General features: G+C 42.9%; 1 protein-coding gene and 1 non-coding gene across 3 annotated transcripts; both read left to right on the top strand.

Annotated features, from left to right (window-relative positions):
* Positions 1 to 124: 124 nt before the first annotated feature.
* Positions 125 to 10809, top strand: baz1b (bromodomain adjacent to zinc finger domain, 1B). 2 transcript variants are annotated; one of them, XM_061281988.1, is made up of 21 exons: positions 126 to 893; positions 1678 to 1794; positions 2536 to 2680; positions 2837 to 3029; positions 3376 to 3497; positions 3625 to 3822; positions 3898 to 4086; positions 4196 to 5489; positions 5603 to 5758; positions 5866 to 6004; positions 6082 to 6209; positions 6288 to 6399; positions 6506 to 6604; positions 6693 to 6870; positions 7053 to 7235; positions 7439 to 7586; positions 7702 to 7849; positions 7924 to 8030; positions 8180 to 8310; positions 8429 to 8535; positions 8798 to 10809. In XM_061281988.1, the coding sequence occupies exons 1-21, from the start codon at positions 775 to 777 to the stop codon at positions 9447 to 9449; spliced, it is 4665 nt and encodes a 1554-aa protein (XP_061137972.1). In that variant the 5' UTR covers positions 126 to 774; the 3' UTR covers positions 9450 to 10809. The 2 variants fall into 2 exon arrangements, with proteins under 2 accessions (XP_061137971.1, XP_061137972.1); XM_061281987.1 differs by having other exon boundaries at positions 125 to 893; positions 6082 to 6399.
* Positions 10810 to 13725: 2916 nt separating this feature from the next.
* On the top strand, positions 13726 to 13819 carry trnai-uau (transfer RNA isoleucine (anticodon UAU)). Its single transcript has 2 exons — positions 13726 to 13763; positions 13784 to 13819. It is a non-coding gene; the product is annotated as a tRNA-Ile (tRNA).
* Positions 13820 to 21828: the final 8009 nt, after the last annotated feature.

The following is a 21828-nucleotide window of genomic DNA, read 5'->3' as shown; positions in this document are numbered from 1 at the left end:
TCTGAAACGCAATGTTGGGTTGGCCTTGACGCTTCGATTGCAGCCAATGGGACGTCATTTCCGGCCTATTTTACGAGAGCGCCTAGCAAAAAGAGCCAATGGCTGCCAAGGAAGGGCGGGGCTCGGCAGTTACGCCGCTTGCTGCCGGGGAAACGACCCGGGAGAGTTGAGGGTGCGCGAAATTGTGCCGGTGTTCGAGAAACTCCCGCCATTTCGACAAGGAATTAACCTCTTCAGGACATTCTTTTAAAGCACTACCAGCATTGTTTTACTTTCGTAAAACGAAGACGGATTAGTAGGAAAGTCGAAGAAACATCGAGACCTCAGCTTGAACAGCTGAGTTGATAAGCGAATTGCTCTTCGCGCCAGACCGCCTGCTGGACTGTGGAGCTGTTGCCGCGAATTTGACTTGGGGACCGGATTGCATCCTGACAGGTCAACCGGGCAAATAAAAGTTCGCCAAATATCTCGACACGAGTTTCAAAAAATAACTTTGTCGATTTGGAACCGGACTTGCAACAGCTATGGCGTCCCCGCTCAAGCAGAGAAGAGGCATTCGATGAGGAGGCGAGGAAAAAGGCACACTGTTTTGTTTTGCAACGCGATAGCAATCCGGGCTGCTAACTAGCCCGTTAGCTGCTACACGTTAAGTTGTAGGCCTACCGGCAAAAGCGTGATACATGCTATCAGCCACCGGGATACAAGTTAAGGTCGTATTATTTTACACTGGTATTAAAGTGATTATTTGATTGCGCGACCGCCATTTGATTTATAATGGCACCGCTTTTGGGTCGGAAGCCTTACCCATTAGCTAAGCCGCTAGCCGAGCCGCTAGGCCCGGGAGAGGAGGTCTACATCATCGAGCACACCAAGGAGGCCTTCAGGAACAAAGAGTATCCTCCAAATGTGATGCGGTTAATCGTGTCGACTGTCGCCGTACATTAGCAGCTATTTGAGCATTTTGTCTTTTAATGACGGCATTACAACACACATACCCTTGTACAAATTCGCTCAGCTGTTTATATTGTTAATTTGTTATGATCTGACATTTTCTGTGGTTTTAGCTGTTCTCGTTGACAAGCGTGTTAGCCTAACATTTGCTAAAAACAAAAAAATCCCGACCCTTAGAACCTACTAGATCTACCTGTTATGTTTAGTCCCTTTATTGGATATGTTCCGCAAGCGTTCCGTTTACTTTGTTTTGGCGAATCGGCTGTCAACCATCATCGCCAGCCGGGCATGCTAGTCCCAATGCTAATGGTAGTGTTATGTCACAATAGCACGTTCACATATGTTAACGCGAAGACTCAGTGTGATATGGCAACCATAAGTTCCAAAGAGATATGTGTGAATGACTTATTGAGGTACCGTTTATTTCCCACTTTAGCACTTTTTTTCTTTCAACCAAGTCTCCAGTGATAGTCAACACAGTAGGACAGGCTGCAGATGAGCGTTCACGCTGTAAAACCATTAGATACTTTGTCAATTCAATGTGTGTCTTATGCACTTTTATTTTTCAGTCTATAGACTTATTGTTTCATCCGTCAAACTGAATTCCACATCCAAGTGTTTAACAAGTTAATTTTCTCCTTTATATTTTGACTAATATGATTTGTGACGACACAAATCCTAGATAGGTCATGTATGATGAAGTTGTCCTTGACAAAATGTTAATAGTGAGTATGAGGCCCGCTTGCAGAGGTATGAAGAACGCATCTGGACGTGCAAGAGTACAGGAAGCATTCAGCTGACACATAAAGAAGCATGGGAGGAGGAACAAGAAGTTACAGAATTGTAAGTATTGATTGACAAGTTTTTTGGGTTAGTATTCTGAGTGGTAGTGGTGTGCCAGATCGTTAGAGCAGATGTCACAATAAGACTAAACTTCAATTGACTAGGGTGCAATTGTATCCACAATTTCCAGTATCTCTAATTTTAAATTCAGTGTTGTGACGTATTTTAGAAGTGTGAAGACAAAGCTCAGACCAGTGACGGTCATGAGGCTTAAAGCGGTTCTGTGATTGGATCAAGCTGGTGCTCCGCCTCTCTTTCTATTTTGGAGGATGTGCGTGCGATTGAGTCATTCTAACCGCTCTGGTCTTAGAAAAGCTCGCTTATTAGATTCAGTGAAATCGAAACGTAAGGAACAATTAACAATTTAAGAGAATAAAATGGACCGAGTAGAAAGACATGAGGAGAAATGATACATGGTTCCAGATCAGGAGCTGGATTTAAAATAACACCAAGTGATATTCTTTCTCTTTCGTTTAATTGAACTAGAACTGAGGGTCAACAAACAAAAATCGGATGAGAGTTGCAAGCTTAGACACTATGTGCTACGCAATTACATAACTCATCACCAACGAAGGATCTTATTGTGTTTGCATAAACACTACATGGGTGTTCTCTGATATTGCACAGCTGATAAAATGGGTGGTCTTGGGCCACCGTGTACTAATAGTCGAATATAATGCATATACTTTTTTGTTTTGTTATTTCTAACCACAAAATGGGCTAACTGTTCTATTTGCGCAGGCTTCAAGAGGAATATCCTCACTGGTTTGAGAAGCCCATCCTGGAGATGGTCCACCACAACACAGTGTCTTTAGACAAACTGGTTGAAATGGCCTGGTTAGAAATTCTCACAAAGTATGCTGTTGGCGAAGAGTGTGACTTCACGGTCAGTTTAATTTGCAGTTATTTCTTGTATGTTTTGAAAGATAGTTCCTCTTAAGCACTATTTCATTCATTTATTTATTTATTCATTTATTTATTGACCTAGTTAGCAGAATCACATTTTGATGCTTGTTATATTTTTGAACATGTTTTATTTAAGGTGAGCCAAGACAAAAGTCTACGAGCGAAGGTGGCAAAGATCCATCCTCTCGAGCACCCTGAGGGTGAAGCTGCAGAGAAGAAGCTTGAAGGTGCCTGTGATTCTCCATCCAGTGACAAAGAGAATGCCAGTCAAGAGAACCAGAGGAAGGAACCTGCCCACAGAGAGGAGGAGAGCAGGAGAGAGAGTCTCAGTAAGTTTAATCACTAAGCTGAATGTATTGAAAATGGTTTTACAGATGGCTTTTTTTTTAAGGATCGTTTTGGAAATGTGAATGACACTAGCGAAATGTTTTGTAATACATCTTCAAGGTGCCCTTGAGCAAGCCATCAACTCCTTCCGTTTACAGCTAATGGGACAGCACACATTTGAGCCCCCATTGTGACTGTCCTTGCATGCCTGTTTGTGTGTTTGCAGTGTTTCTAAAAGAAACACACAATCCTGCTCTGTTTAAATAATAAATGTGCACAGCCAAACATCGCAATGCATCTTTTGCTAGTGGTTTTGCTTCATTACTGAACCGTTTTCTTCTTTTCCAGGTGATAGGGCACGGCGGTCACCAAGAAAACTTCCCACTGCCATGAAGGAAGAAAAGAAGAGGTGGGCGCTTCCCAAGTTTCTTCCTCATAAGTATGATGTCAAGCTCGTCAGTGAGGACAAGGTATGTTGTTGTTTCTTGGTTTGTTTCTATGTCAACAAAGACAATGCTTTATGTGTTCTTTGAAATGTTTTGTTGCATACGTAAACACTAAAAGAAGACAAATCTTTCTGACCGGTCGGTGCCACAGGTAATCAGTGCTGTGCCAGCAGACAGTCTTTTCAGAACGGAGCGCCCGCCGACCAAAGAGATCATCCGTTACTTCATCAGACACTATGCGCAGAGGCTGGGCATGGGGGAGAGTGCACCCTGGGTGGTTGAAGATGAATTAGTGAAAAAGTTTAATCTGCCTAGTAAATTCAGCGACTTTCTTCTCGACCCACACAAGGTACGGACGGCACTGGTAATTTCCATCTTTATTCTGTCGTGAATGATATCATCTCACATTTTTGTTTGACTCAAGTTTTTAGCTGGGAATCCCTCTACCAAGCGTAAGAGCTTGACTTCTCCTGAAGGTAAACCTAGAAAGAAGTCGAAGACACCTGGTACACCAGGAGAGCACATAGGAAATGAAAAGGGGGAGAAGAAAGGGAAAAGCAAGAAAGATGTTCTCGGGAAGCCCCTTAGTCCCACCATCTGGGGTCATGTGCAGGTAGGTTTCATTGCATGCAAACATTGACATGGTCTGATCCGATATTTTGGGTTGTTCCTCTTCAAAGCGCTAATGTGCTTGTGTCTTCTCTGCTTTTCCCCGAACATAGAAAATAAAAATGAATGGTTCACCATTAAAAGTAAAGAACTCTGGAACCACCAAGAAAGAAGAAGGTAAAAGCTCAGGTCCCTCGAGTCTGAAAACTGTGAAAAAATCCGGAAAGAAAGCTGGAAAGACCGGTGATAAGAATATCCTTAAAGCTTCTAGAAAAGATGCAAAGGCAAGTTCCAAGACACCTAAGATGAAGCAGATGACCCTGCTGCATCTCGCTAAGAGTCCCGCTGCCGGCAGCCCCAAAAAACGAGCTCGCAGCAGTTCCACAGGCACTCCCAAACTAGGGAAACCATTACATCCAATGGCTCTCCACCTTCTTCGTTACTATAAGGAGAACAAGGACAAAGAGGACAAAAAGAGTGTTCTGTCTGCCCTCATCTCAAAGGCTGCTAAGGCCTTGTCACCAGATGACCGTGGCAGACTACCCGATGAGCTGAAAGAGCTGGTTGAAAAACGCTGGGAGAGACTGGAGCAAAAGAAACGCTGGGCAGCCATGAGCGAAGAGGAAAAGCAAGAAGAAATGAAGAAGCGACGGAATGATCTCAAAGAGAAACTTCGGGAAAAAGCCAAGGAACGTCGCGAGAGGGAAATGCTACTCCGCCTCGAACAGTCCCGTCGATACGAGGACCAGGAAATCAAAGATGGCAAGACGTTGCCGACCTTTAAGCTAGTCGACATGCCCGAGGGGCTGCCCAACACCCTGTTTGGGGATGTGGCTATGGTTGTGGAGTTCCTTCACTGCTATGCAGGCCTGCTTATGCCAGATGACAAGTATCCCATCACATCTACGGCTTTGATGGAATCGTTGGCCGGCGTACGCTCTGGTTTCCACTACCTGAACCGCGTGCTGGTGGTGCTGCTTCAGACGCTGCTGCAAGACGAGCTCGCAGAGGGCTACAGCGAGCTCGATATCCCTTTATCGGAGATCCCCCTTACCTTGCACTCTGTATCGGAGCTGGCGAGGTTGTGCTTGCGTCCTTTTGATGCTCAAGGTGAGGAGAGCGCTCATGGGTCTGTGGACATGGCCATGAGCGGCTTTGATGATGTAGTGACGAGCGAGTTTCTGGAAAAGCTCGAAACTGTCGAGGTGTTTGAGCTTGAGCCAGAAGAAAAAGTCAGCTTGCTGGTCGCCCTGTGCCACCGCATTCTCATGACGTACTCGGTGGAAGACCACGTGGATGGCATGCAGCAACGCACCGCTGAACTGTGCAAGGAGCGCGTGGCAATGCTGAAAGAGGTCAATCGTAAGAAGGCTGAGAAGAAAAAGCAGAAAGAGGTTGAGGGCAAAGGTAAATTGCGAGGATATAAGAACCAAAGTGTGAACTGAAAATGCATTAAATTTATTCTATATTCAATAAAAAATTGGCATATCTTATTAAACATGATATACTTTTTTTCACAGCCCAAGATGAGAAGAAAAAAAAGGAGGATCCAAAGAAGGAGCTCAAAAAAGAGGTAAAAATAGAGTTGGTGGACATGATCAGCTCCGTCAAGAGCAGGCAGCTCATGAGCATGCAGGCCAAGAGAGAAAGAGAGGAGATGGACAAACAAAACAAAGGTGAGCCCTGCTTTCCTTGATACTTACTCAGTTATTCACTTATCAGTCAAGTAGGCAAGTGCAATTGGGTTCGCAGACTCATTTGTTTCTAAATTGTCATCCCCAAGAACGCATGGAAGTGGCAGCCGAAGAAGAGCGACAACGCAAACAAAGAGCGGCCATGGAAAAGAATTTTCAAGAGGGTATAACAAAGGCCAAACTGGTCCTACGTAGAACTCCACTGGGCACCGACAGAAACCATAACAGGTCCGTGGAATTATTTTTACCATTAAATATTGGCAAAAATGACCAAATCGACTATAATATTATGTCCATTTGTCCAGATATTGGTTTTTCTCCGATGTTGTTCCTGGACTCTACATCGAGAAAGGCTGGGTGCATGACGGCATAGACTATAGCTTCACACCTCTTGAGGAAAAAAGCGAGCCTGATGTGGATGACGAGGACGACGGTGAGGCTGCTGTGACGTTAGGAAGAACATATTTCTGTAGCCATAAGCATGCCAAACTTATCAAAATGCCTTTTGTAGAGGCTGATGACAATGGAAGTGTGGATGGTGCTAATAATGAAGGAGCCCAACTAGGGGCAGCAACGGACGTCTGTATAGAAACTACAACTCCTAAGCAGGGACAGAATCTCTGGTTCGTCTTTTACATTCAACTCTATCTTGGCCTTTTGGTTTCAGAATTTGTGCGCCTATTTTCTCCCCCCAGCCCTATCTGATCTCTAATCTCCTAATATTGCCAGGTTCATCTGTGACAGTCCTGCCGAACTGGAAGAATTGATGGACAGTCTACATCCTCATGGAGTTAGAGAGAGTGAACTGAAGGCAAAGATAGAAAGCAGGTGAATAGTTGTGTATTTTAATTCTCTTGTCAATCTATTTCTAGCTACGTTGTAGGTAAGTAACTATGTTGTTATTGCCCTTGAACAGTTACCAGGACATCATACACTCCATCAACTTGACCCGAAAGGACAAAGTGGGTCTTGGGGTCCCTGACGAGGACGCAGAGCTACTGAAATTTCTACGCGGTGATATTCAGGAGATAGCCTCACGCCTCCTGAAGGGTGGCTTGGGTTACTTTGATGATGACGTGAACATGGAAGATCAGGTGAGCAGGTTTTTATTGTGTATGGTATTACTACCTGCAATTACTAAGGTCTGACATAACATGATACTGTTTTCCAATTTTTGCGGAACCCTCTCTATTCAAACTTTCGTGAAGACTTTGTGGTCATCGAATTTTGCATAAATGACCTGATACTGATTGTCTGTTGCATTATCTGCATACAGCTGGAAAAAATGGACAATTTAAAAGAATTAGGAGAGTCCATCATCACCATTCAGGCATGTGTGATCAAGAAGTTCTTGCAAGGATTCATGGCCCCCAAGCAGAAAATGAAGAAAAAGCAAGGAGGGGAAGAAAGCAAAGCCGAAGAGGTGGATGAGGAAAAGAAACTGGCGGAGGAGGCCAAGGTAAGAGAATAGGTCAAAATAGTGAAAGAAAAAATATTGAATTGGGATCAGAACCCCCCCCGAGCCAATTGAATCTGGCTTCAGAAGTCAAGTGTTGCCACATTAAACAACCGTTCCCTACTTATTTGTTGTTGTGCCACCTAGCCTTATTTAATAACCAGGTGCGGTCTAACTATTGTTTATTTCAAATATTTCCCCCTTAGGTGGCAACAGCATTAGAGAAGTGGAGGACGTCTATCCGGGAGGCGCAAACCTTCTCCCGCATGCATGTGCTGCTTGGAATGTTGGACGCCTGCATCAAGTGGGACATGTCTGCCGAGAATGCCCGTTGCAAAGTTTGTCGGAAAAAGGGTAAAAGGATCAATTGGTCTCGCAAAATTGTTTGCTTTAGCATAGCTTAGTGTACGGTGAGAGAATGACTTAAGTCGTCTTTGTTTGAAAGAGTAAAACTTTGAATCCTTCCCAGGTGATGATGAGAAACTTATCCTGTGTGACGAATGCAACAAGGCCTTCCATCTTTTCTGCCTGAGGCCAGTGCTGCACCGCATTCCTGAAGGCGAGTGGCTGTGCACGGCCTGTCAGCCCACATTGGCCAGACGGGGCACGCGCTCAAGGTAAGTGTGACTATTTTGCATTTTGCTTCAAATTTCAACCGTGAAATTGTCAGCAATAGAGTTGTCCTCTACAGGAACTACAAACAAGACAGCGATGAAGAAGATGAGTGTGAAGAGGAAGACTCTGACGAGGAGGAAGATGATGAGGAAGAGTGTGAATACAAGGCCATGGGCCACAGCTGTGAGTATCAGAAAAGAGGAACACTTAATCTAGACGTGGTCACAAAGTGGGTGTAGAATAAAATGGACTTGCTATTTTTGCTGTATTGCATTGGAAGTGAAACTGCTCTCAATTAAAAAAATAAAAAGAGTCTTATTTTTGCTTGACAGTGAGGCCAAGAAAGAAGAGGAAGCAAACTTCAGCCGTGCAGAAAAGTAAACCCAAAAAGAAGTCGTCCTCTACTAGTCAGAGCAGCAAGCAGAGGACTGGCCCCAGCAGCCCTGCAGACATCGATGAACTGGTGAGAAAGCAATCCGGTCCTTGTTCGCTCTCTCGGCAATTGCATGTTTTTTCAAAATTCCGAACACTGTCAAAATATTCACTTGTTCATATTAAATGTTTATGTGCCATTCCTGAAGGTTCGCCAGAGCTCTCAGTCAGGAGTGCGCAGACAAGCACTGGAGCTGGAGAAATGTGAGGAAATCCTTAAAAAACTGACCAAGTTTCGATACAGCTGGCCCTTCAGGTGAGTTGCTGATGTGAACAGTGTTTCAGTCATTTGACATTTTTTCCACAGTTCTTAAGCAGTCTACATTACTTTTGGAATGAAGATGTTCCAAAAAGTTGATCAACAGCATTTTAAACAATTAATTAGGCTGGATTTATGCTGCATAGTTAAAGTGACACAATTAACCCCCCAGAGAGGCCATGGAATCGACGTATAATATGCAATAATAGTAATTTCATACTCCTGACTGTTTGACCTTGGGTGCTCTTACTCCACTCAGGGACCCAGTGTCCACAGAAGAAGCCGAGGACTATCTGGACATCATTTCGCAGCCTATGGATTTTCAGACCATCCAGAAAAAGTTCAGCCAAGGCTCCTATCGCCACGGCCAAGACTTCATGGAGGACATGAAGCTGGTCTTCTCCAATGCAGAGGAGTACAATGAGCAGGGCAGCACCGTGCTCTCCTGCATGACCAAGACGGAGACGGCCTTTACGGAGCTGCTCCAGAAGATGCTACCCGGCCTCAGCTACCTCCGACGACGCACACGCAAGCGCGTCAGTCGAGCTCCCGTATCGTCAGAGGAGGATGAAGAAGAAGAGGAGGAAGAAGAAGACGAGGAAGAGGATCGGGCACTTCGGCAGAAAAGAATTCAGAATGGCAAGTCAGGCGCAAAGAAGAGCAGAAACACCCGAGCAGCTGCACAAGATGAGGAGAGTGAGGATGAAGAAGATGAGGACAGCGGAAAGAGGAGAAGTAAGAGGACCGCTTCCAAAGCAGCCAGGAAGGATTACAGGGAGCAGGATTGCAACGGTGAGCGGAACACTCGCAGAACTCGGCAGCAGCGGGGCCGGCTGGAGGTCGACGAGGAAAGCAGCGATGACGAGGTGCCGAGTCGACAGCGACATTCCAAGAGACAGAAGCGCTCATGAAGCCCAGGATGCGTTTGGCTTCTTCTTTTTGAGTTTTTATTTCTTGTCCAAGTGATCAGACTCCTTTCCATCAGCCAGCAGGGAATCAAACTTCACAATGACTCTTTGTCTTCTTGAATTTCTGTTCATAATTTTCAAAAAGGATTTATATTTGTAATCTGTATTGTTGGTGGGTTGTTTTTTTTTCCCTCATTGAAAAATTGGACATAGACAAGCAGCACATGGAGCCTTGTCACTTTCTTAGGGCTTTTAGAAATGTCCCAATGTCACAGTTGTGCAGCGATTTTCATTCTTTGAGTGGGGTACCTAGTTGGTGTACGTGTGGCGACAAACCCCTTATGCACACCATGAACACTTTAAATATTGTACAATGACATACTTAATATCTCTGCGGGAGGCCTCAGTCAAATGCAAATTTTGTACAATACATTTGTTTTCTTAATTTCTCAAATCCTTTGGTCACATGCTGCGTTGTACTTTTATTGCCCAAATGTGACTTTGGAACCAGCAGGCTGACCAAGCAAGTGTCATCATTTGGATTTTTTTGTTCTGTAGTGGCCTGCCACTTTAAACAAAGCGGTACCTCAAGGTTCTGTGAAGTGCACTACTTTGTGTAAAATGTACCAAACAAGCCAGCAACTGCAGGACCACTTTGATAAAAATGTGCATAAACATTTGTAAAACAACAAATATGGGTATTTTTGAAGAGTTAATATTTTTTGCACATTTCATTTGGGGTTTGTAAGGCAAATCTACGTTGATGTTAAATCAGGATTCTGCATTAATGTTAAATCAGGATTCTTCTATTTGTGCAGAGAACATGTTTGGTATTTTTTTTTCTAACTGTTTCCTGGCAAAAGTGGCCGATTTTTTGTAAAGAACACCTCAGAACACCTCAGCAACCATTTATTACAATCAAAATGCAGCTCTTTGGTGGACGTGTTCAGTGAGCCACCAGGTGGCGCTTCTCTCCTATCTTCAGATTCAGTCACAGCTTTGCTCATGCCTATGTAGCCACTTTTTTTTTTATACGGGGAATGTAAAATATCATTTACACTTCACTTGAATATTCTCCTGTGTAGGTTTTCTGTCACATGATCAGCCTAGACGTTGCCCTATAGCCTTCCTGTGTTCATCCTGTGACGTAATTTCTTCGTAGTGTTTTTTTCCCCCCTCATGACTTAATGTTTGGGTGTTTCTGCTTTACTCCATTCTTACAACCAATGAGTGAGATTTGACTGCCCCCTCAAGTTGAGAGCTGATTCTTTTACACAGTTCTTTTTATATGTGTATTTATAGTTTAGGCAGATTTAAGTTGTAATTATGTGTAAAGGTTTTCCAATAAAGGCTATGAGCAAGACTGAAGTTGTCCTTGTATTTGTCAATAAATAAAAATTGGAGTGATTTATCTTATAGTTTAGTTTTCAAAATACATTTTTGAAGGATAGTTTCATCCTTCAAAAAATGTATTTTAAACAAGTTTCTTCCGATGGTGAAAACCAAATGGAGCCAAAGCCACCAGGAAAAATGTGCACTTGACAAAACCTAATTTTGGCTAGTCATTGTTTCCCTTTGCATTTCATAATTTATATAGTGGACAAAGCATCTTAAATGTGATTAGGATTAAAGAGATACAAATTCAGCGTATTTTTTTCCAATTCATTTGAAGGCAAGAACAGCAATGAGTGCAGTTTTCAACTTTCAAATGGGCTCTGCTTCCAAAACGGTTGAAAATCAGCAGGTGTGCCGCTCTCAAAAAAATAAAAAAAACACTGGCTGTGCTCAAATTGACCTCTGAACTCTGCACAAACTGACAACGGGGGCATGTGGTTGTGGACGTGGAGGAGTGAGTTACCCAGCAAATATTTACCTGAGGTCAAAGTCAGTTGTGGTGTACGGTGAGGAGAGAACAAGTGTGTGTTGACTTGCCAGACATGATGCTAAATGCTCTGCAGTCATGTTTAGCTTCTTCCATTCTGAAAATAGTCAACACAAAACAGACACCAACAGGCTACAACTTTTTTTCCATTTACATATCAATATTTTGGGTCATTTGTTCAGCAACTGTATAGATCGATGTGATGCAGTGTGCTTATACACAACTTCAACCACAACTACCTGTTATTATATTATAATTATTTTCTATGCAACTTAGTTTATAAAAAATATCACATCCGTCAATCAGAAGTCAGCGTTACTTAAATTGTAAAGGAATTCTTCGAGAAAATAACGCTCCTCCTTGTCCTAGGCCTCATGAAGCTGAAGAAACGTAGCTCCAAAGCAGCTCTCTATCAAATGCTAGTGCAAATCCAAATTGGGGTCACAATAGGCCTATGGCTTTTTTGTGCAACTTGTCCCACAAATCACAGAGAGTCAAAATGTCATGATGAAGCTCTGAACGTAAATGTGATTTATGTCACAGCAGACAGAGCTCAGTCAACAGTGTGCCAAAAAAAGAAGTCACACATTCCCTCACAGAGCATGAAGATGCCCTGAAAACTATGTGTCAACTTACATGACCGAGAAGTGAAATGCCCTAAATTTCGCTCTGCTTTTTCTTGCAAGTGCATGTTATTATTAATGCATTATTTAAAAAAAAAAATCAGTCTTTTCCCCCAATTTTCTCCACTGATGTGCTTCCTCTTGCTTTGATGATATAACCAAAACATGAAGGAAGAAAAGTGGGTGAGAGCAGAAACGGAGGAGTTCAGAGGATGCCATTTTCTCTCGGGAGTTTTCATATCCCAAAAGGGATCCGGCACTCGTCTGAAAGAAATCTTCTCCTAGACTGAACTCAAAAAACAGCATATTTGCATATCAGTCATTTATCCTCTCAACAGCACGCGTCAACACGACGATGCACACACGTCTGGCCTCTCATCAAACGACTACACTACGTGCAAGGTATTGCTGTTCACAACTTTGTGGGTCCTCCTGAAACATGTTGATAAAATAAGCAAAAGGAAGCGGGAGAATAAAGCCAGTCACCCGAGGATTTCTTTCAACTCAGGGATCCAGATACGGTGGCGGAAACAATTGGATGAGCGTGCTGTGGGAGAGATGAAAGGCGGTCAGACATGTCGATGTAATAAGTGGGATGAGGCCCTTTCATGATTCATACTGAGGCTTCATCTTCCTGCTCAGTCAAGCTCCAAAATATATCTCGCAATTCTTTTTAAAGCTTAGCAGAATGTAATTAACTTGCTCCAATGCTTGTGTGCTTCAGTTCCTTTTCACAACACATCTATCAGCCACATCACGCTTTTATTCCTTTTTTTTTTTTTTTTTGCAATAAGGAAATATCCCAATGTTTTATGTAAGAGGAAAGAATAATAAATAGGCCTCAATTCTGGAATGCAGAGCAAAAATTAATTGTTACCAAAAGTTGTTTGTCCGACCGACCACATTGTGTTTCTGCAATTAGCATCTTGTCATTACACACAAACACACAATATATCCTACAAAAAGCCATTGAGATATGTTGATCCCACGAATCGAGTTAACTTCTCGTACCTTAATTGTGATTTACTAGGGTGGCAAAACATTTCCATTGTGAGCCAAAATGCCAAAAAATAAGAAAATAAGCCATTTGTAAACACACCATTCAAATACATTTGCACGTGTACAACTTTCTCCTCTTTCTCCATCTTGCTGTACTGCAGAGTAGTTACAGTACATGATAGCCTGCTGTTCTACCATCTCATGTTTCTGAAGTCGTACAGTGTGCATATGCCTTGTGGAGGGGGGGTTGAGGGGGTGGGCTTCCGCAATAAATAGATTAAAGTGTGCAATGGACCACTAACCACTCCTTCGTCTCTCCAGCGAATGACTCACTTGAAAAAAAAGTTGCAGCTGTCAGGGCTAACTTCAGTTCAGTCTTAATTTTTGCTTGAGTGAAAAAGAAGGGAGGTGTGCGTGCATATGTTTACACCATCAAGGCAAAGACAGCAAGAGAACTGAAAAGCGCCACACATCATAACATAAATGTATCAATTTCGGTGAAAGTGTGAATTTGAACCAGGCAATGTGTGTGCAAAGGTGTGCTTGCGTCTTAATAGGAGGCCGGCCGGCCGGCACAGTGCTGCCGATAGTTCCATAAAGGAGCCTTTGAATGGCTGGCCTCTGCTAAATTCATAGCAGATGTGAGCGAAAGAATATCCACCCAGGTTGAGTGGCCCTTCACTACGAAGGCGACAGAAGTCCAAATCAGGGGAGGCAGATGCATGGCAGACGAGGGCCCACAATGTATGGCACAAGCACACACATACACACACAAGCTCCAGTGGCGCAATCGGTTAGCGCGCGGTACTTATATGACAGTACATTGTAGAGCAATGCCGAGGTTGTGAGTTCGAACCTCACCTGGAGCAGAATTTTAAGGCGGTGTTGCACAGTGTTTGTCTCCAGACTTGCAGGTTACGGGTTCAATCCTCAACCCTTATGCCCATGTCGAAGATTCCTTGAGCAAGACACCGAACCCTGAATTGCTCCCACTGGTAGAATATCTTAATTTCGTTGTGAATCAGTTGTACGCTGACAATATAGCTCACAGGTGTCAAACTCAAGGCCCGGGGGCCAGATACGGCCCGCCACATGGTTTAAAACTCTAGTCGGAAACCCTACCCCTTGTTTGAAACTTTAATTAGCGATGGCAAAACTCCTTGGAAACCCTGGTCGGAAACCCTAGCCCTAGTTTTGAAAGCTTAGTTAGAAACCCTAATCTTGGAAACCCTAACAGTAGTTTGAAACCCTCGTTGGAAACCCTAACCTTAGCTTTAAAACCTAGTTTGAAACCCTAACCTTGGTTTAAAATCCTAGTCGGAAACCCTAACCCTAGTTTGAAACCCTAATTAGCAATGGCAAAACTCCTTGGAAACCCTGGTCGGAAACCCTAACCCTAGTTTTGAAAGCCTAGTTACAAACCCTAATCTTAGAAACCCTAAAAGTAGTTCGAAACCCTCGTTGGAAACCCTAACGTTAGCTTTAAAACCTAGTTTGTAACCCTAACCTTGGTATAAAACCCTAGTCGGAAACCCTAACCCTAGTTTGAAACCCTAATTAGCAATGGCAAAACTCCTTGGAAACCCTGGTCGGAAACCCTAACCCTAGTTTTGAAAGCCTAGTTACTACACTAGGCCTCATAGACACATTTATTGTACTTGAGCCAATCACAACTGATAGATGGGAGGTTTGGTTTTATTACCTGTGTTGCTATAAACACATTGTGCATACAGTCTGCTTTTTTTTAGTGTAACATGATAAGGAATTCTATGTGCCAGATCATAAATGTGGCCCTAGTACTTGTATCCAGAGGCAGAACATAACATGAGCTCACTCGTGAACGGCTGCTCTCACCGTGACCACAATGCAATATACAGTATTTTAACACAAGCACAAAATTGTCTGGATTTTCTGACATTTAACACCAAGTAGAAAATCATATAATACAAAAATCTTGCAATAAGTTGACAAATGTGGTGTAACCGACATTATGGAGGAAGCAAACATATTCCACATAGTGAGCACCCAAAGGTACTCCTTGTATCTTATCTTATGAATTCCTTCCGTCGTTTTTTTTCAATCTGACTCATTTTTCTCTCATAGCAACTTTTTTTTTCTACAGTCCATGCTCAGATGGAGCTCGGAGGAGAAACGAATCTGGAGGAGGTTGCCTGGCGGGCATCACTTTTCCCTTTTTAATTAAAACCGCACACCCAAATAAATGTTACAAAGTTTCACACCCACTCATATGGAAAGAGCCCGCCAGGGTCTGAAGTTTGCCTTTGCGAGGATAAATATCTAAGTGGCAGCTTTTTCTGTAAGGGAATCTACTCGTCTGTCGTTTTGTCGGATTAGCCGGGGTAAGGAAAACATGAGGATCGCGTTCCGTGCGTTTCCCACTCTCTGGCTGTTCAGCATAAACACTCAAAGCTCTTGGCTGTCCTCACATCCGCCTCCTTCAGCTCCAACGCCACTTTCTTTGGGGCCGGGGGTTCCAGCGTGGGGTTTGTTTTAGTAGCGCAGCCCCACATGAGTGTTTGGTTGTTTTGCATGTCACGCCGTGTGAGTGTTTGATTATGTTGAGCGTTACATAGTATGTGCGTGCGTGTTAGCAGGGAGGTGCAGGTCGCTCAATCCTTCCTTGCTTTGTCCTCGGCTGCACTGTTTTTTTTTTTTTTGCTTGAAGTACACTGCGGTCCAGAGCACAGGTGTCAAACTCAAGGCCCGGGGGTCAGATACAACCCACAACAACATTTTATACGGCCCGTGAAGACAAATGATGCACCAAATTCACATGTCGATACTAAAATAAGATTTTTTTTCACTTTCAAAAAATAGAGATATTGCTTGCAATCTTTTTAACATTCATATTTTTTAAATATTGGAAGTTTGTTGTGAAGGCGATACAATTAATAATATGAGACGTTCATACATTTATTTGGGTTGGCAATTTTAATGGCCCTCCGAAGGAAACTATGATAAGTTTGACACTGTAGAAAATGGAAGGACTTGTGTCATTATAACTTTTGAGAAGACACAGGTAGGTAGAACAACAACTATAATGTGAACATACGATCTAAAACTTCATAAAGTCATATTTGCAATGCAGAGCCTGAGCTATCACTTCTATTGAGGTTGACGTCATCTTTACATCCACCACCTGTAAATATTCACTGGAGAACCACATTTAGTAACCTGTGGCTAAATATAGTCTCCAACAAATGTATTATTCACAGCTTAGTAATAATAATAATAAAAAAAACTTGAAGACTGCCGTGTTTTTCAGGAAATCATTTGAATTTTAAAACAGTTTGAGACTGTCAGTAATATTCAGCTGCTTGGTTTGGAAATACGACAAAAAAGGAGTGATCACTACAATAAAGTATCCAGATGAGTCATGTTGGTTTTGGTTCATTCATGAAGTTTATTGAATATATTAAAGAGGAGCAGAGAGCTGCCTGTTACTATCTTTGACTTCTAAAGAGGGGGAAAAAAAACTTCAATGACATGCAATATGATGGAAGAGGGACACATGAGCACCGCATGGGCCTGACTGACCGTGTTTGAAAACCATTTGTTGCATGACAACGCTGCCCAGTTGGGTTCTGGTTTGGAGCCTGTTAATAAGCTTTGAGCCGCCAAACATCCGCCTTAATGAGCCTGTAGCCTGGCTAGTAAACAAGGCCAGATGCAAACACTTAACACAAGCACAGGAAATGTCTCGTGCCGTAACAACACAAGGCCGCGTCTGCGTGACGAGGTGCGAACAGGAAGGCTGATCCCTGCAGGTTGGCTCCCCCTGCTTGACTAGAACTTCTTATCCTGAGGGGAAGGGCCGCATGCGGGGCTGCCGTTCCAGGTCTTGCTTTGCGTGCCAATTTTTTTACTGGCCGCCAAGATCATCACAGACTGCTGCCTGTGCTCCTTTTCCACAGCTTACGGTTACACAATATACACAAACCACAGTTTATTCAGTACCGTGTTGGACTTGGTGTGTCAGCTTTGACACGCCACAATAGGAACAATATCGGCCTCCGCATAGAGTATCTCTCTCGTGCAACAAGGTTTATATTTGACTTGCGAGGGGGCTGAGTTTTTGACAAAAGGTCCAGTGTTTGAGTGTGAGTGGCCCCAGCTGGTTCCTTTTACCACACAGACTGGCTAATGTACAGTGATCAGCTTGAGTCAACAGTGCTGGCCGGAAAAAGAAACTTAATTGATGATGGGAAATTTATGCGGCAAATGTGTTTGAACTGTCCCAAAGTGTCCCGTTGAATTATCTGTCTCATTTGCTCCACAAAAGACAAACAACACTGGACAACCTCACTGGTTACTCACAACATGTGCAGACGTTCATTAACGGTTTCATTTGCACGATGCAAGTTTCAGCCGGCCGTGCAATGAGGCCCCCCATTCTTCTCCACAGCTACCACCTCCATCGCCTATCCCTAATTAGCTCTTAACATCCTTCATGAGAACGCGGGAGCTTATTCTCAAAGGACTTTTATACTGCTCAGACGGAATGTTTGACCAAAATGTGTCGACTGCTTAAGAGAGATATTCATGTCATTTACATCCATGGTAAGAATCCAACTTTCAAAGCCAAATGTTTGCATCATTGGCAAAAATATAAATTTATATCTGTTAGACAAGATGACTGTTACCACTGCATGGAACAGCTTCACTTGCATCAGTAAAAAAATATTATTATTATTATTATTATTAAAGCAATAAATTATTATTAATTTTTTTTAAGTGTTTGACAGGGGATGCTAGCTGGCATATTACCGGTATGGGGAAACTCTGGGTTGGGATAAAGAAATTGAATAGCCAACTGATATTTAATTTATTCTTCTTCTACAAGAATGCAAACGACACCAGGTTTTCACTCTTGTAACACATTTGAAACTCAAGACTTTTAAAAAAAATATATATATATTCCCCGTTAAAAGCTCCATTTACTGTCAGCGTCAACAAGACAAGACGATGATTAAAAGCAGTCAAATGGTTTGAAGCGACACGGGAGCCAGCACCAAGTTTGAGCGTCATCTAGAAAGTTCAGGAAGAAAGCTACTCAAACTGAAAGGTAACCAAGTCAAAAAGTGGGTGAAAAAAGCAGAGAAGAACAAAAAGTTGAAAACTCCAAATCAAAGACTGTGCAAGGGAGAATATCAGATCTATGCAGGATTGCGTCTCCTCCGTCAGAACACAGAGCCCACGGGTGAGCCTTTGATGACTGTGTGTGACAAGAGCACATTTTTAGGATGCACTGCAGCTACACTGTGCCAGCAGACGCATTTCACAGACAAGCCAGCCTCAAATCCAAGTGCTTCTGATCCATTTTATTTCCGGCTTACCAACCACTTAAACCGTCCTTCTTAACCGTAAGCTTTACTCCTAAGCCTGAGGTCCATTTCCACATATGTGCAAAACTCGTCGTTGCTATCAACAAATGCAAGGTGGGAGTTAATATAGTGTGACCTCCCCTTGCGCTACACTTTAAATTCAGGCATACGGACTAGCACACCAAAAGTCCAATTGATCATTTTAATGTTTTATGTTTAATGGACTTATTATACCAAGGGGGCGTCAAACTCATTTTCGTGTGCGAGCCGCATCGTACTTTGTTGTTGTGGTTTCTTTTTGTGACCCCCAAATAAATATACGATTAGAAGAACTTCTAAGACGTTATGTCTGTGGACTTTCTCCTCATCGTCTGAAAATGACTGATATAAAATACACAAGCAATAGCTAATGTTAGCGACCTAACTCAGGTGCTCATTGAGCATTTTAAAAGCACACATTATAATTCTTGTGAGTGAGGGAAGATCAAGAGCGCGGCTTGCCTGACTGGCTGGGATGGCCTTGGTGGCATCAATGAGTCAAGATGAATGAAGATTGTGATGTGGTGGTGAAGTGATTAATTGTTCAGTCAATCGATGGCATTGAGAAAAAAAAAGGGATTTTACATGGCCCAAGATGACAAGTTCCAAACGCCCACATCCTGTCCTTTCCCACTCCCACCTTTTAGTGAGCCCCCAAAAGCAGCCCCTTGCATTGCGTTTGTGTTCTTTGTTGATGCTGTTTTTCCCCTTTTTTTCATTCTTTTTAACTCCTGCTCCGTCGCTTTTTCTCTGGGGAGACACTCTTTGGAACAAGAGATTAGAGCTGGTGCTGCCTAGCAACTGAATAAAAATGGCAGTAACAAAAGCGGCGCTCTCACTCTCAAATGTCTGACCTACATAATCCCAAAGCTCTGATCATACAACACAACAACATGATGAAAGGCCCGCCGTGATTTAACCCTCAAACAAACATTCGCCGTCTGTGACCCCCCCCCCCCCACCCCATCTTCCTAAAGAGCCACCTCGCTCTCCTGCTGCTCCACACCAAAGCGTGACTCATGAAATCTTGACGCTGCCTAATTAGAAAGGAAGAAGAGGCAGAGAAGACTTTTTGGAAATGAGATGAATGCATATGTGGGGAGATGGCAGCAGAGTGGCAAAGGAGATTAAGAGTGATCACAGTCAGGCTGTGGGCAGAAGAGAGCAGACTCATGCACAGGGGTGAGGAGTGACGGAGGAAACAGCTTTACTTCTCTGTTTTCTGCTTTCTGATCAAAGGATGATAGAAAAGTAACATTTAGAAAAAAAATACAATGAATAGATAGAAATGTATTTGAATCTTTTTCTTTAGATGCACATAAAAACTAAAACTAGATGTCAGGTGACATTTTCCAAATGCAGGTGCATCTCAATAAATTAGAGTTCAGGCTAATGTTAATTTAAAAATTTGAAATACATGTTGGTGCCGAAAAACTTCGAATTAGCTCAAGTTCAGTTATGAAGCAGTGAAAAACCTTTTTATTTATGCTTTCAAAACAAATAAAGAAAATGAATAATGATAGTGACAAGCTAATGGTTTGTCTATTTGATCCAAAACTAACCAAACCATTTTAAACTTATTGATGTATTTAGACAGCATATAAAATGAGAAGTCTTCAACCCAAAAGAAGAATTTACATGTCAATTTAAAAGTAACACTACTAATCAGAACACTCGTTCAAAGCCTTTCAACAAACTTTCCATATTTGTGGACTTTCGTCACTCCGACTTGACAACCTCTCATACCAACAATTTGATCTCTTGATACTCATTTCAGAAAATCAATGTCAAGCCAAATTCACGCCAGTGTGCTTTCACCCACGATTCACCTCTGAGATGACTGCGTCAGTGTTTGTGTGTGCGGTATGATGGGCTACTGTGTGTGTGTGTGGCGGGGGGGTCTCGGTTTAGCAGCAGTGGCCGACTGGGTGTCTAATTAGAGTCCGGTTGCGTGGTGTGACGAGCTGTGTGAACTCGGGTGTTCTCCGACGAGCACATTTTCATGGTAAGCGTCTCTTTGGGGGCCTGCAGGTTTTCAATGAACTCATTTGCACATCAAAACAGGCCAGGAAAGGGATAGTGCTCAAGGAGGGGGGAAGGACTGCCAGGGGAGGGAGGGCAGGCCAATGAAGGATGCTTTATTTTCTCCTGGGTTTTTCTTTTCCGGGGGGCAAAGGGATGGAGTCTATGAGGGAGGCACATTGATGCCATAATGATCGACTTTAATCAGACCCATGACCAGCTGCATGGATTTCTCCTGTGCAGACAATAACATGGTGTCAGCAGATAAACTGCTGCGGTGTTTTAAGAATTTTCAACAAAACAAACGTTGCTAATCCTAATCCAAATCATCTCACTCTGCATTTCTACGAACATTTGGAAAACTCTTGTAGACAGAATGAAACAATCCCTGATAGATCTACAAGGGAATGCACCACCTTTTCCGGGAGTTTAACTTTTAGTTTAACTTTTGACCCAGACAAATGAGCTGCCCAGTGCAACTGACGCTGACACTATTAAGCCTCCTGCGTGAGCCAGAGCAAGAGAAGAAAAACAGCGTGGAGTCACAGCCAAACTAAATGTTTCGATCGAGGCTGAGCTTACTCCTGAAAGTGGACATTATGGGGTGGAGTTTTCTCCAGAATGAGCCTAGTGATGATTGGATGGCTCCTTTCCCAAACTGCAGACCTCAGGTGTGTGTGTATTTGCGTACACTCGTGTGTGTGTGTGCGTGCGTGCGTGTGAGTTTTGAAGGTGTTCCCGGCAGACACGTCTCTGGCGCCAAAGTAGCCGCAGCTCAAACAAACTCTGTTTTTGGACTGAACCTTCCTTTTTGCGTCTATCTGAAATGTTGTGCTGTGTGATTTCTCTTCCTTTGGTAAAACGAGAAACTAAATTTAGCTTCTAATGAGCTGGAACGACAGTATGGGTGTGCTGATTGAGAGCATATTGGTGGAAAAAGAAACAATAACATCCTGCTTATCTAATGTTTTTAAGGAGATTAAAGATAGATGGCGCTGTTTCTTTGGAATTATTCACATTTTTTGTATTAAATACAGAGCAGTGACTCAGTTGTGGAATTTATGATTATTAAATACACACATGTATCAATCCTTAATTTACCAACTCAGGGTCGGTGGTGATGCATAAGTACCAAAAACACGTCAACATGTCACTATCAGTCTTCCTGATATAGAATGCCTTGACCTAGGCCTGGCCTACTTTTAGCAGATGTCATTTTGGCCCAATAATATTCAATTTCTGTTTAATATCTATTTACTGAATGACATCATGTCCACAAATGACACTGGTTATTTGTTTACCGATAAGAGGACTAAAAAATAGCGGTAAAAGTTTGAAAAAAAAAGTAAGTTTCTCCCAAGCATGTAGCACATTTCCAATTTATGTGTTTAGTTGAAACAAATGAAGAAACTGAGTCCAAAAACAGCAGCTCCAGTCTTATCTGAAGTGCTGGCTGCAGGTGGAACAAGCTG

This window comes from Syngnathus typhle, linkage group LG6 (genome assembly GCF_033458585.1).
Source record: "Syngnathus typhle isolate RoL2023-S1 ecotype Sweden linkage group LG6, RoL_Styp_1.0, whole genome shotgun sequence".
Lineage (NCBI taxonomy): Eukaryota > Metazoa > Chordata > Actinopteri > Syngnathiformes > Syngnathidae > Syngnathus > Syngnathus typhle.
This window is presented reverse-complemented; position numbering and strand designations above follow the sequence as displayed.

Bases quoted from the DNA above. Each gene is read 5' to 3' on its own strand.
- baz1b (XM_061281987.1), top strand. From the start codon at position 775: ATGGCACCGCTTTTGGGTCGGAAGCCTTACCCATTAGCTAAGCCGCTA. The intron at 4,087-4,195 runs GTAGGTTTCATT...CCCCGAACATAG, and splicing joins CCATCTGGGGTCATGTGCAG to AAAATAAAAATGAATGGTTC. The intron at 5,490-5,602 runs GTAAATTGCGAG...TTTTTTTCACAG, and splicing joins GAAAGAGGTTGAGGGCAAAG to CCCAAGATGAGAAGAAAAAA.